Source organism: Equus caballus, chromosome 16, assembly GCF_041296265.1.
Source record: "Equus caballus isolate H_3958 breed thoroughbred chromosome 16, TB-T2T, whole genome shotgun sequence".
Classification (NCBI taxonomy): Eukaryota; Metazoa; Chordata; class Mammalia; order Perissodactyla; family Equidae; genus Equus; species Equus caballus.
In genome coordinates, this window is record NC_091699.1 from 59,575,732 (window position 1) to 59,591,700 (window position 15,969).

At 41.8% G+C, this 15,969-nt stretch overlaps 1 protein-coding gene across 3 annotated transcripts in view; it reads left to right on the forward strand.

The window, feature by feature from the left end:
* The window catches only part of TRANK1 (tetratricopeptide repeat and ankyrin repeat containing 1), a 98,828-nt gene that overhangs the window by 39,209 nt on the left and 43,650 nt on the right, over positions 1 to 15,969 (forward strand). For all 3 annotated transcript variants that reach the window (XM_023620746.2, XM_023620747.2, XM_005600832.4), the window contains 2 exons: positions 535 to 672; positions 8,704 to 8,874. In XM_023620746.2, coding sequence (XP_023476514.2) covers positions 535 to 672; positions 8,704 to 8,874 — 309 coding nt within the window. The remainder of the gene's footprint in view (positions 1 to 534; positions 673 to 8,703; positions 8,875 to 15,969) is intronic.

The window sequence follows — 15,969 nt, forward strand, 5'->3', positions numbered from 1 at the left end:
CAGAAAATTGCTCTTTGTCAACAGGCACCACTTTCCAGGGAGGGTCTCCCTCAACCTTGCCTCCCTCCCTTGGGGCATTCTGTAGCTCTTGACTGACGGTCAAGGGACTATAAAAGGTCAGCCCCTGCCTCAAGTTGGGTCAATGCTGTGGTGCAGTTCATGTTCCAGAGCTCTCCATGGGATCAGGCTGAAGCCGACTCAGCTGAGACTGCATCCCTGCTTGCCTCCTTCCCCTGCCCAGCCCTGCTTCCCTCACTGTCTTTCTCCTGAGCTCCCTTTCAATAGATCACATGTACGAGAATCCTTGTCTCAGGCTCTGCTTCTAGGGACTCTGACTTAAGAGTATTATGAATAACTTTCTAAGACTCATCCTTTCAATTTACAAACTCCTGTGTCTCCCACACCTGTTTGTGGTGAGTGGCAGTGTATGTTGGATTCCCCATTTGGTTCCCTCAGCATGGTACACGTTGATTTGCTTTGCTGATTTTCTGTATATAGAAAATAACCTTAGCAACTCCTTTTAATTCCCTTCAGAGGAAAACCATCTTTTCAAGTGGTTAATGGACCACAAGCCTGAGTGGAAAGGCCGCATCAACCAGAAGGATGCAGATGGCTGCACCGTCCTGCATCTTGTCGCAGCCCACTCCCACTCCCCAGGATACCCCATGAGGCGTAAGTAGCAATACCGTGCTGGGGGGTGTGCCATGGGCTAGATGATTTCAGGCATTAGAGAACCCACAAAACTGACCACTGTGTTTTACCTATTCCAACCTGTGACAGGCTCAAAGGGCTGAACTTTGCCTTGAATGAAATGTGATCGGGAGGGTAGGCTGGATGCAGAAAGGAGGTTGAGAGAAGGGTGAGAAGGAAGAATTACTGGGCTCCATGTACTCTTTGGGCTTTAAGTGGCTTCTGTGGGGTTGAATATCTCAAGTTCATGGGCTTCTGGCTGCATTTGTTCCCTCCCTCATCACATGCTTACAAAGTGCTTTCTTTTATGCCGAATCTGTGCTAGCCACCAGAGATGAATTGTGAACCAGACAGCAGATTGGCGCTTCATGGCACTTAGGAATCTGACACAGGAATCGCATGCTCCCAATCCAGCCAGTGCCAGACAGGCCACGTGAAGGAGTGAGGCTGGCCATGCAAGGAAAAGCTGGTCTTTGATGCAGATGTATCTTGTTAGCCTGTGAAACAGGACACTGTGTAAACTCCCACACAGCACTCTGATGTTGCTCATTTTTTGGAAACCCTCAGACTTCTCCCTCTTTGGTTTCTGTTTTGGATGGAGACAAGTATAACTTTTCCATAACACAATTAGAGCAGCTGTGATGACAAGTGGTAGTGGACTCAGTCCCGGTGGAAGGGAGGTGACAGGGAACAATGGGGGCTCGTGCCTGGTGTGGCTGCAGCCTGGTACTGACCATGGGAACCAGGTCGTGCTGCCTTCTTCTGATGGCAAGAGATGTTGAAAGCCTGGATTTTTAAAAAATATGAAAACTCATGATTAGAAAACGTTGGCTCAAAATTAAGGATGCCTGTGGACTAACAGCCTGAAGGCCTTGAGGTAGGGACCTCTGGTCTGGTGGGTCCTCCTAGGAAACTGCAGTTTTCTCTCCTCAGCCCATCCCAGGAAGAACCCAGTGAGGTTTGTGTCTCTAATGTCTTTCCTCACTGAACTGGGTCCCAGGAATCCATATCTGGGGAAAACAGAGAAAATGTGTCCAATGGATTTTTTTTTTTGAGGAAGATTAGCCCTGAGCTAACATCTGCCCCCAATCCTCCTCTTTTTGCTGAGGAAGGCTGGCCCTGAGCTAACATCCGTGCCCATTTTCCTCTGCTTTATATGTGGGATGCCTGCCACAGCATGGCTTGCCAAGTGGTGCCATGTCCGCACCCGGGATCCGAACTGTGAACCCGGGTCCCCAAAGTGGAATGTGCGAACTCAACTGCTACGCCACCAGGCCGGCCCCCAGTGCATTTTTTTTTTTAGCTTTATTCATATACCCTATAATTCACCTATTTAAAGTGTGCTAGTCAATGCTTTTTAGTATATTTAGAGTTATGTAGCCATCATCACAATCAATTTTATCACATTTTCCTCATCCCCAAAACAAACTCTGTATCCCCTAGCAGTCACTCTCCATAGCCTCCTACCTCTGCAGCCCTAAGCAACCACTAATCTAATTTCTGTCTCTATGGACCTACCTATTCTGGACATTTTCATAGACATGGAATCATACGATATGTGGCCTTTTGTGACTGGCTTCTTTCACTGAGCGTAATGTTTTCAAGGTTCATCCTTGATGTAGCATCTATCAGTACTTAATTCCTTTTTATTACCAAATAATGTTCCATTGTATGGATATGCCACATTTTGTTTGTCCATTCATCACTTGATGGACATTTGAGTTGTTTCCACTTTTCGGCTATTGTGAATAATGCTGCTAAGAACGTTTGTGTATAAAGTTTTTGTGTTGGGATATATTTTCATTTTTCTCAGATAGTTACCTAGGAGTGGTATTGCTGGATTGTGTGGTAAATCTATGTTTAACCTTTTGAAGAACTGCCAGACTGTTTTTCCAAGTGGCTGCACCATTTTACGTTCCCACCAGCAAATCACAAGGGTTCCAGTTTTAATATATCCTTGCCAACACTTGTGATTATCTTCTTTTTGATGCCTTATGTATTTCAGTACCTTCTTAAAGATGGTGGTTTCCTGGCAAATGTTTGACAACTGAATTTTTAAAAAGAAAAGCCGTAAACTGTAGTGTTTTCCAGTTTCCTTGGTATAAATACTGCCACAATGAGTGATTTCAGGTTACCAAGGTGATGTCACTGAACGTGGAGCTGGGAAGTGTGCAACACAATATAATAGAATTATATTGTATTTTCACCATACAGATACATATTAAGATAGATGTGAAGAAACCTCATCATAGATAATAGAAAAATGTAGTAAAATAATTAGGAAGTGATGATTTTTGTTTCTAATATAATTTATTGATTATAAGTTTAAATAATTTAGTTTTTAATAATTGCTGTGCTTATCAACTGGCTTACAATATTCCTGGATATTTGACAGTTGGTCCTTCTGGACTGGCGTAAGCTGGCTCCAGATACCACTGTGATAAAGCCATCATTAGCCTAGTAATTTATGGTTAAAGTGTGTACCTCCAGCCTTTGTACTCTCCTTACACATCCCCATTCTGAAAATCCCCAAGAAAAATATCATTCCAGATAGGACTCTCTAATTTGCAAAGAAACACATTCTCCAGGTCTCCTGAATTCCAGGTGGCTTGGGCAGTGTTTGGGTATTTTGTATGCCTGCTATGCTTTAGATACTGTGTGTATTGATAACTTGGCAAGCATTCCATTTCCCAGATTTAAACCAGCACCGTCCAATGCAAGTGTAATGATAGCCACATATACAATTTAAAATTTTACTCTTTCAAAAGAGTAAAACAAAATGAATGCAATTAATTTTAATAGTATATTTTATTTAACCCATCTATGCAAAATATTATCATTTCTTCCTGATTCATTGGAGTTTTTATCTTTTTCCAAATGGCTACCTATTTGTCTCAGCACCATTTATTTAAAAGTCTGTTGTGACCTCAGGAATTTGAGATGCTACTAATTCTGGACTTTCTGTTCTGTTATACTGGACTCTTTTCCTATCTATGTGTTATAGGCTTCTTTGAATCACCTTTTAAAAAACTAGTTTAAAAATTGAAAGTATGCTTCACACCAAGAAGGCTAAAATAAAAAGAGATGGACAGTAACAAGTATTGACAAGGATGTGGAAAAATTGAAACCCTTGTGCAGCGCTAGTAGGACTGAAAAATGGTGCATCTGCTTTGGTAAAAAGTCTACCAGTTACTCAAAAAGATCAACAGAGTTACCATACGACCCGGCAGGATTACTCCTGGGTATGCACCTAAGACAAATGAAAACATAGGTCAAAACAAAAACTTGTACGTGAATGTTCATAGCAGCATTATTCACAACGGCCAAAAAAGTAGAGACAACCCAAATCTCCCATCAACAGATGAATGGACAAACAAAATGTGATGTATCCATCCGATAGAATATTATTCAGCCTTGAAAAGGAGTGATACACATGCTACAACAGGGATGAACCTTGAAAATGTGCTGAGTGAAAGAAGCCAGACACAAAAGGTGCATGACTCCATTTATATGAAATGTCCAGAATAAGGAAATCTCTAGAGATAGAAAATAGATTATTGGTTGCCAGGAGCTGGGGAAGTTGGGAAAGGGGGAGTGTGTACTAATGCATGTAAGGTTTCTCTTTAGGGTGATGAAAATGTTCTGGAAATGATTGCATAGCTTCATAAATACACTAAAATTCACTGAATTGTATACTTTCAAGGGATTAATTTTATGGTATATGAACTGTATCTCAACCAAAAAAAATTTTTTAAAGGTAAAAGAAAATTAAAAATGCATGCTCTTAGTAAAAACCAAAAACAAACCCCAAACAAGAACAACAACAAAACACTTCAAAAAGATGCACAGCAAAAAATAAATTTTCCTCCACAAAGTTAACTACCAAAACATTTTTTGTGTATGTTGCTGGTATATATATTTATAAAGCCAAATGTCTTTCTTTTCTCTTCCAGATATGAATGTGAGCATCCTCTACATTCTGTTCAGCAACTTGCTTTTTCCCTGAACCATGTGTCTTGGCCATCTTTCCCTCATAGTACCCGCACAATTATTTCTTGCTTTTTCCCTGAACCATGTGTCTTGGCCATCTTTCCCTCATAGTACCCGCACAATTATTTCTCTCTTTTTTTAACAGTATTCTCTCGCATGACTATACCCTACTGATGGATATTTAAATGGTTTTCAGTTGTTTTGCTATTGAAAACAATACTCAAGAGCACATTTTTTACATCGATCTTTGTGAACTGTTGGGAATGTATCTGTAGCATGATTTCCTAGTTGAGAAATTGCTTGTTCAAAGAATTTGTACACTTTATTTGGATAAACTCTAATTTTATTGAAATTTTAAATAGATGACATTAAAAAATCAAAAGGTACATACATTGAGAGTCTCTGTCCTACATTTGTCCTTCAACCACTCAGGAACCAGTGTCACCAATATCTTATGTTTTCTTCCACAAATATTTTATGTATGTACAAGTAAAAACATATATACAGTGCCGGCCCGGTGGTGCAGCAGTTAAATTCGCATGTTCCGCTTCGGTGGCCTGGGGTTCGCTGGTTTGGATCCTGGGTGCGGACATGGCACCGCTTGGCAAGCCATGCTGTGGCAGGTGTCCTACATGTAAAGTGGAGGAAGATGGACACAGATGTGAGCTCAGGGTCAGTCTTCCTCAGCAAAACGAGGAGGATTGGCAGTAGTTAGCTCAGGGCTAATCTTCCTCAAACAAACAAAAAAAACATATATACACTTTTAAGATGTTAGCATATTGATATGTATTTAGATTTTGAAAGCTATTGCTGACTTGAGCCCCCGGAAGATTGCACCAACAGTGTATGAGATTTTCTACATCTTGAGTATTTTTTGGTACATGGAGAGTCAAGAACTCTCTCGATTCTTTGATGTGGTTGGAATTTTAAATCCTCCATTTGAAATAATTGCAGTATCATAGGACCTTAGAAATCTTTGGTTCTCTTGGCATTTTGGTGGGGGCCGGTTGTTATGATGGTCCTACTGGCTCTGGAGCACAGTGGTTTGAGAAGCCCAGGGGTGCAATCCCAGAGAATCACTAGACCCAGGCAGCAGCGGGACCCAAATCTGAGAAATGGTCATCTCCTAGAATTGAAGAAGTAAAGATGAATTGGGACTAGTTGCATCTGTCTTGGTTACAAGCTACAGACAGTCAAACTGGCTTAGGCAAGAAGAGGAATTTATTGGCTCATGTGACTCAAGGGTCCAGAGTTTGGTCCAGGTGCTCCCAAGGTGTTTTCAAAAGTCTGTCTTACCCCTAAGCTCTGTTTTCTTCTGTGTTAGTTTCATTCTTAGGCAGGGTCTCTTTCAGTTGAGGCCACCAGCACCTTCAGGCTTATATTCTGTCGATTTGTCAATCTCAGCCAAAGAGGATACCTTCTCTCAATATTTCAGTAAAGGTCCTAGGAATTAGTCTCAGTGACTTGATTTTGGCCCATGCCCTTCATGAACCAATCCCTAGAGCTGGAAGGATGGAATGATCTGATTAGCTAGGACCTGGTCGGATGTTCAACCCTGGAGCTGGGAGCAGGGACAGAGCCAGAAAGACGGCATGATCTGGTTGGCCAGGTCTTGGAGAAGTGTTTGTCCTGGAGCTGGGAGGTGGGATGGAGCCAGAGGATGGAATAATCTGATTGGCCAGGTTCTTTCTGTTTAGGTGTTGCCCCTGGAGTGGGGGCTGGGGCTGGGACAGTGGTGGAGGATGTGGTAGTGACAAGTGTGTGTTTGTGTGTGTGTGTGTGTGTCTGTCTGGTGTTCACTCCCCATCAAATCAGGTAGGCTGGGAATGGGGAGAGTTGCTTTCTCAATGGAAAACGGGGGTATTGTTATCAGGAAAAGGGGGAATGGATGCAAGTCAGTGAAAAAAAAATCTAGTATGTTAGTGGTCTTAAAATTTTGCTTTCTAACTCCCTTAAAGAATTTCGAAAACCTGTGCACCTGTTTACATATTTATAAGTCAATATCTAGAATTTTTAATCTGTAAGTCTAAATAATTGTAAGCAAAGGTAATTTTCAGAGTTTTGGACACATTGATATTTTAAAACAAAACTGTTATCTCACTCCTTTACTTGTATGTAATAGAATATAAATACTGCAGCGATTTGGTATCTTCTAACATCTACTTGAAAAATTATAGATAAGCTCTTTAATAGTCAAAAATATCAAATTGTGCATTCATGTTTTTGGATCACATTTCCAGTTTACTTTTCAGAAAGAAGTTTGCCCTAATGTATTTTATGCTTGAAAGTCTTTTCAGTCATCCATTGATATACTGTTCTGGAATGAAAGTACTTATGTAGCTTTAAATTTTAAAAAATTTCTGTGATTTAGGACTCTAAGGTGAATTTTTTTCTGGATTTAATTATTACAAAATTACTATTACTACAGAGATCATAAAAACAACAGAAATATATTAAAAATTCCTGTACGTAATTGTTAAAGATAAAAATTTGGGGAGGAGGTCACCGAAGGGTGGGTTGTAGTGCCTTTTAAAAAGGGCTCAGCTGGCACCTAATTTTCCCTTATGTTGATACCCTGAAGGTGAGGAGTTTTCGCTTCCTTTGGGGCAATACACTATGCTAATTGGAATCATTCTCTATGCTGTGTAACAAATCACCATAAACTTAGCATCTTAAAACAATACCCAATTGTTAGCTCATAGTTCTATAGGTCAGTAGCCTCAATACCTTGAGGGTGAAGTCAAGGTATTGGCTGAGGCTACATTCTCATCCGGAGTTCCAGACCTTCTTTCAGGCTCACATGGTTGTGGCAGAATCCAGTTCCTGTGGTTGTAGGACTGAGGTCCCAGTTTCCTTGCTGGCTGTCAGCCAGAGGCTGCTCACAGCTTCTACAGACCACACACATTCCTTGTCGTCTGGCCCCCTCTATCTTCAAAGTCAGCAGGGGGAAATTTCTTGTGCATCAAATCCCTTTCATACTTTGAATCTCTGCCCTCTTCCAACTATGCCCTCTAGACCTTTGACCTTTAGGGTTCATGTGATTAGGTCAGGCCCACCTGGATAATCCTCTATCTTAAGGTCAACTGCTTTGGGACCTTTATTACATTTGCAAAGTCTCATCACAGCAGCACTAGATTAGTATTTGATAGAACAACTGAGAGAAAGTATGTGTACACCAGGGGTTGGAAATGTTGGGGGCTGTCTTAGAAATCTGCCTACCACGGTGAGATACTCAGTGGGTCAGAAGTATGACTTTTTCATTTTGTCTTATTTTTGTGAAGTGAGTGAAGGGCAGTTGTGACTGAGGTGATAGGAAAGGAGAACACCATGAGCAGGATGATACATGGAGTATAGGTGCCTTGTCACGGTGGTGAATTTTAGGAAAGCCTGGGTCTGGACACTGGGAATCAGGCATTGATTCACGTAACTCTAGTGCCCACGTAAGTCTTTGTACCTCCAGGGAGACCCCCGTTCCATTCTGAAACACCTTGATGCTTGACAAGTAGATATGTCAAAGCAGCAAATGGAGCCTGCAGCCAGAGGGTTGGGGCTGGGAGGTTGGAAACAGTGACAACAGAAAGACCCTGATGCAAAAGCAATTGTCACGTTCTTCTCCTCTCCCTAGACAGGCGTTTTTTCTGGAAGAATATTCTGTTTCCTTTAGAGAATAAAGAAATCTCAAGTCACAGCTTGCTGTTATCCTTACAGCTGTTAGCTGTTGCCTAGTAACCTGATTCCCCCTCTCCTTGTTGTTGCCAAGGAGAGAGGAGAGAGGTAGAGAGGAGCACACTTCTGAACCTCTTAAAAGCTATTGTCCTTCGCACTCCACACAGGACTCCTAGGTTCGGGGAGTTGGGTGGACTGCCCAAGGCTGGCACTTCAGGTTCCCTAAACAGAGGGACATTGGTCTCCTTGTCCTGGGCTGCTCTGGCAGGGAACTGGGCGTGAGAATACTCATGGGGACGTCTCCTTATGGAAGGAACCCTTATGCTAATGCCCCCTTCTCCTTCTTGCCCACCCTAGGACAAACAGAGGATGTGCAGATGCTCCTGTGCTTTGGGGCAGACCCAACCCTGCTGGACCGACAGTCCCGGTCCGCAGTGGATGTTCTGAAGAGGAATAAGAACTTCAAAGCTGTCAATGAAATCAACATTCACTTGAAAAAGCTGGCTGCATCTTCTAAGGACCTCTCAGGTACAGCTTCCAGTGAATTAAGTTTTTTTGAGGGGTAAAAGTGGTTCTGTGACATTAGGTACAAATCAGTTTATCTTTTCTCGGTATGTGAAGATGAAAGTGAGACCTCCAATGTTCAGAAAATTTGTTTGCTTTTTATGACAGATAGAATGAGACAACTCTTATTTAGAGAGCGTCTATCACATTCTGGGAACTTTACCAGGTCCACCTTTGGGCAGTATGGCTGATTTTTTTTTTTCATGCACGCACACAGTAAAAAAAGAAAAAAATTCAGCCAGAACAGGAGCTAATCAAGCCTACTCCTCAGAAACAACTACAGCCAACAATTTAAAATACACTTATATCTCTATTTCTTGATTTATCAATTTTGGACAGTATCTGTTGACTGACTACTGTATAAGATCAAGAGCAAGAAGTCAGCCCTACTTGTTGAATTTTGTCTAGTAATGTTATTTATGTCATTTACATTCTATTTCTTATCTCTAAGTTTTCCATGCTTCATCTAAAAATGGAACACCAGGAAATGGCATTTTCGTGGTAGTATGATTATGTCAATATTAACGCTTTCTACAACTAGTGGCATAGCTGGACCCAGAGAAAGAATCACCCAATATCCCCAAAACTTTGCTCTTTAAGTGTGATACTCTTTAAGCATCCCAATTTAATGAAATATATACATACATATTGTTGTGTATATGTGTATATATATTTATGTACCTATATATACTTTTTAAACTTTATTTAGACTTTAGCCGCAGCATATATATATTGCACTCCTGTATGGCTCTTGTGGCTCATGGTGATCTGGTTAGATTTCTCTCTTGCTCTGCTAGAGTGCGTGCCCAAGTAAGTTTTTCATGGAGGAGATGTGGATAGTAGACTTACGGAGGTTTTGAAAGTGTCTTTATTTTATCTTTATATTTAATGATAATTTGTCTTAATATATGCATCTTATTTCAGCATTTCTAAGTTGCACTTTTTCCCCACATTTTAACGTCTTTGAAATTGGAATGTGTTTTACAATCAGTGACGTGTCGCAGTTTAATGGCAGTTTTCTAGTGTGCCTGACAGTGCATGGTGTCTTAGGTTTCTGAACTATGCTATAAAACCTTGATCTTCACAACTTTGGAGAAATCGTTGTATGTATTCTAGCCCCCGTCTGCTATGGATTAGAAGTCTGATGTCACTCTCATTTGTTTTGCCTTCTAGGATCTTCTCTGTGTTCAGAGTTCTGCCGTTTCCCTGTGATGTGTCTAGCTGTGGGTCCTTACTCATTCTTCTGGCTTGGTGCTTGCTGGGCCCTTTTGGTCTTTTTTGGCTCAGGGAAATGATCTTCTGTTATTGTGTTACCCTTCGATGTCTTTTTCCTCTCTTTGCCTCTACTGTGAGATGGGTGAACGTCCCCAGTTTATCGCACGTCGCTCTACTTCTCCCTAATGTCGTCTAGCTCCCTTATTTCACCCACCTCTTTAACTTGGTCTTCAGCTTTTCCTTTTGTAATTCAGCTTGCCCACTGAATGTTTTAATTTGGAGAATCAATTTTAATTTCTAACAACTTTCTTGTTCTCTGATTTTCTTATCTGTGGCAACTGGTGCTTGTTTTACAGTTGCCACTTCTTGAAGGGCATTTAAGAATATTGATAATTTTTTTGCTAAAGAATGTCTTCCTCTCTTTTCTGAATTATTTATTGTTTCTTTCTGGGTTAGTTGATGCATTTTCTTGCTTCTCTCTTGTGCTGTTGGTTTCCCCTAATTATCTTCTGCTCTTTGGATGGTTTGTATTTATGAGTGAAGGACTAGATTGATTAATACTTAATAGATGGTTAGTGTGTGTTTGCTGAAGTTATTTGGAGGTGTTTCTCCAGAAACACTCCCTCCTGGAATGAGTGAGTAGGTGGCAAGCTGAAGGCCACCTGTAGGGTGTGTGCTGGGGTGGGAGTGGGAGGCAGCCTGACAGGCTGGGGATCAGCGCAATTGCCAGAGTCAGGAAAGTTTTATGTGGGGGACATTGAAGCTGTTTTTCATTTAACACCCCCGTCTATGTTTTAATTTTCATTGATTTGTTTAAAATATCTTCTGTTGTTTCCATGAGACCATGGGAATGAGGGGAGAGAAATGTATTTGCAGAGTCCTCTGTTTTTCATGGATGTTCTTTTAAAGCTGTGACATATCATACTGAGTTCCAGTTCACTATTTAAAGGAATTGGTGGGTAGTGTAATTAATAAAGTATTGTGAAACGCTTTCTGGAAGCTTATGCCTGAAATCTCAGTTTCAGGATGGTTTCTCTTGTTTGAGAAATTGAAACTAACCAAACAGATTTTGCAATGAAGTTCCACATTTTAAAATAACAACAAAAAACAACCAATTAATGGTAGAAAATGGCTGATTTGTTTGCAAATTTATCATTTATTAATTCTATTGTTAATTCTTAGGATACTGTATGTGTGTAGATGTGTGCTATAGAGTAGCATAAGTCATTCACTTTTGTTTGGTCTTTCGAAGTTTTGATTTTTTATGTTTCCTTGTACAATAGAATCTTTGAATATCTACTAATCCTAAAAACATCTCATCTTCTGCGAGAGGGCCTCACTCTCCCTTCCGTCTCTCCTCTTTCACCAACGAAATCTGTGGCCCAGGTTTGGAACCAAAAGAGACTCAGTAGAATGGCAGCTGGTCCCCGTTTTACTTGTTAGAATTCAACTGTACTGACTTGGCAGAAAAGCGCACGCGAGAGCAATGTGCCTCGTTCCAGGCCTGCTGTTTGGCTCTCTGGTTAGTTTGTGGTGGCTGTGGATGCAGTCAAGTCTAAAGCCCCAAATACTCTTTGGTAAACTTATTGGATGTTTGATTACTTTAAAGCTTTACAGACCATTGACCACAAAGGTTTCCAAGCCATGCTCGAGGAATATTGAAAGACTATAGGGAAATGCTGAGTCAAAAAAGCAAAAGAAACTGATAAAAATAAAAAAAGAGGGGGCTGGCCCTGTGGCCGAGTGGTTAAGTTCCTGCACTCTGCTTTGGTGGGCCAGGGTTTTGCCAGTTCGGATCCTGGGCGCCGACATGGCACCACTCATCAAGCCATGCTGAGGCGGCGTTCCAGATAGCACAACCAGAAGGACCTACAACTAGAATATACAACTATGTACTGGGGGGTTTTAGGGAGAAGAAGAAGAAGAAGGAAAAAAAAGGAAGATTGGCAACAGATGTTAGCTCAGGTGCCTATCTTTAAAAAAAAAAATTCAAAATAGAAGAGGATGACAGTTCAGGAAGGGCTAGCAAGTCGAACTCTTCCTATATAGTACTTCCCAGGGTACTCCTAGCAGCGGAACCTTTGTCGAAGTCCATCTCGGAATACGATCTCCGTACAGAATTATGTACTGAATATCAGTGTTCTCTTGTACGTCCATTCGGCTGTATAGAGTTGTAGGCATACATTTTATTTTTAAGATTTTGCCAATTGCACAAACTTTAAAACCTGAAGTGGGTGCTTTTGAGACTGGTATCATGCAGTATAATTTTCTGTAATGATGGAAATGTTTTATATCTGCTCCGACTGATATGATAGCCACTAGTCACATGGATGTTGAGCACTTGAAATGTGTGTGGCTCAGGCAACTAAAGAACTGAAATTTTAATTGTACTTAATTAGCTTTGCTTTTATGTGATTAAGTCAGTTTGGCCACTGTACCAGGACAGTGTAGTTTTAGACTTTAGCCCCAGAACAGTCTTTCTGTCCAGAGTGGTAGTTGAGAAGACAGTGGGAGGGAGAGGTAAAGGGAGGGCCAGGGCCATGGGAATAGAGGTAGATCTCCAGCCATAAAAATGAGAATTTTATGGACTTTAATCCCTCCGCCTCCTCACACATTAACGGGCCAGATGGAAGCATCAGCTTTGGGAAAAGCTGCTGCTGGGAGTTTGGTACCCTCGTTCCTGACCTGGGTCTGACTTGATGGGTTTTGTGTTCTGCATCTGTGGTCCTGAGTAAAGCCCCATTAGGACACCAGCTTTTTGTCCCCCACTGAATGACCATTCCACTTTACAGACCAGGATAAAAGATGCTCTCATCCTTGGCTCCTCCTGGGGGTCGCTGTGGCCCATTTTGATGATAATGGTGGTGATGGTCTCTTTGGATAGGGTGGCTTTTGCATCTCGGTGAGACATAAAGGGTCTTGCTGGAGATGTCTGCTGCTCTCTGACTCAGAGCTTCCCGACGGTAACCGGCACACGAATCATTTGGGGGGCTGTGAAAGTGCGGATTGTGATTCAGCAGTTCAGGGCAGGACCCGAGATGCTGCATTTCTCACGAGCTGCCAGGGGAAGCCAGAGCCCACTTTGGGGAGCAAGGCTTTAGGATTAAATCGTCAGGATTGTATAACTGTCTTTCCCGGCCTCTCATGGCCACCGCCAGATGGCAGCATGTCCACCTTCTCTGGTGCCCGTTGCTCAGCTCTTCCCTGTGGACCAAGAACAGCAAGATTGGAGCCTTTGTTTTTCTCCCAGTTGTTTGTGATCTTCTCTGATTCACTAGTGCAGGGCCTTTTAGAATGAGAACAAATCCAGGCCTCTGAAGCCTTTTTCTCTGGTCCTCCAGTGGGGAGCCAGCTGCTTTCTGCTGTGTGCTCATGCAGGTACCTCTAGCACAACTCTCAGGGCACTGGAACCTTCTCTTTGTGTCCAAAGATGGAGGCTGTGACTCAGAGGCCACGGTTTGTCAGCTCTGCATCCCTCAGCACCAAGACCCTGCAGTTTTCATTAAATGCAGGCATGCGATGTTGACTTCAAGGATGTCCGTGATGCCTTTTCCTTACTATAAAAGGAATATATTCTTTTTTTAAAAGAAAAATTTAAAAATATAGGAAAGGAAAACAAGAAAATATTAATTCTCCATAAACCCAGCTGCCCCCCAAATTAATGTATTTGTGATCTAGTCAATTAGTTTTATTCCATGCATTTATAGTTACACATTTTTCTTTTCTTTTCTAAAAATGAGATGAATACATAAATTTAAACTGATAAAATGTGTGTAATAAAACTTACCCGTTTTGCCTTTTTTTAGCTTGAAAGAAAGATTTTGGGGAAAAACAAAATCTCTTTTTAAAGTGATTTATTTCTGTTCTGTAACACTTCTGAGGACTACTGCAACTTCAGAAGATCTCTTTTAGTTTTAATTTTTAATTTCAAATCTGCTTATATATGTATATGTTCTAAATATGATCATTGTAGAAAATTTGTAAAAATATAGTTTTATATAAAAACAAAGATTTATTGTAATTACTCTTGGGCATATTATTGTCCAGTCTTTTATTTTTGTCTCTTACTAAGCTTATGGAAAATTTAGAAAAAAGCAGACAAGTTCAGAGTAATAAACAAGTTGCCCGTGGCTACCCAGGGATACCATTGTCAGTTTTTTAGTATCTCTCCTTTTATCTGTTTTTATGTGTTGATTTCATTCTCAGGAGTGCTAGTCAGCCATTGCTATACCACACACGGGTTTTCTATCTCAGAGTGAGCCTCTGGCTGAGGTGATGTGGGTCTTCCTTTGCCAAATGGTTTCCATTTCTTCTTCTATGGAGGATAGTGGGTCTCGCTTCTGTCTGGCGCCTGAAGGTCTCTTGATCAGAGGGCAATGGGCGTTTGCCCCAGAAGTTGGTGTGTGTGTGTCTGATGTGCTGACTTGGTTTGTTGAAAGCTGACCCAGGTGTGTATCAGACTGCACAGCAGATAAGGTGGGAGCTCTGCTTGGATCCCTTGGGTCCCTTTTACCATTGTGGTGCTCCCTGCCGTGGTGGGCCTTCGCACTGGAGGCTCCTTCTCAAGAGCAGTCTTTGGGCTTATGGAGCCTGTGCTGCTCATGCTTCTTCCACCCAGCAGTGCCTGTCCTCCCAAGGCAGCCTGTAGCCAGTGACTGATAGGTGTGACAACTTGAAATCCAGTTTCTCTTGCCTTGGATGGGGACAGCTCTGAGGTGTGACTCACTCCGGAGCTCCTCTGTGGGACCAGGTGCAGCCACCCTCTGTGGGACTTGACCTGAGCTCACACCCTGGCCTGGCTTCCCCCCGGACCCCTAACCTGCGCCCCGGCTCCCTAACTGGTCTCCTCCGTAATAACCGTGTGTACACAAATCCTTGGCTCGGGATCTGCCGCCCAGCAACCTGAGTGAAGATAGGATGCTTTTTGTTTTTCTCTCATTTTTAAACAGTCCATCTCTTTTAAAGTGTTCTGACTCTGTTAGAACATGACAGTGAACATTTGTTCATCTCTTCACAACATCACAGCACTTAGGCCAGGCCCTTCTCGTTGGGTGTGAAAACAGATGTCCAGTTCTGCTCCCTTCTCTATTCTGTAAGGTTCCATTTTAACCGAGTGCTTTTTGAGAGTATAATCTGATACCAAATAAAACATCTACCCTTTTTCAACAGCCCATCAGTGGTCGTTTTCTAATCATGACTGCTTTCTCAAATAAATTAAACCAAGGCGGTATCGTCCTCCCTTCTTTGGCCAGAGATGTGGCTCCTTACTCTTGGCTCTTTCCACTTGCCAGTAAGACACATGGGTGACCGGCATGTAGTTGGATGTTGCTGTTGCTCTAAGCCACCCTGCGGTCACTTCCCTGAACTCTTATATCAGTTATCTATTGCTGCGTAACAAACTGCCCCAAAACTTAGTAGCTGAAAACAACAGACATTTATTTAGCTCATGATCCTGCAGGTCAGCAGTTTAGGCTGGGCTGTTCTCATAGCCTTTACTAAACTCCTTCGGTGTCTGCAGTCTTGCTGAGCTTGGCCAGGCTTTTTCACCTCTATGGGGCCTCAGTTTGTACAACTGGACTGATTCCTCTTTATTCTATGCTGTCTCTTCTTCCTCAGAAGACTGGCCTGGACCTGTTCACATGGCAGAGGCCAAGGTCCCAAGAGAATGAATAGAACTCAATAAGGCCTCTTGAGGCCCCAGCTCAGAACTGACACAAAAATCACATTGACTGCATTCTTTTTTTATTATTATTATTTTTTAATTTTTTTATTGCAGTAACATTGCTTTATAACATTGTATAAGTTTCAGGTGTGCATCGTAATATATTTCAAGTTCTGTGTAGA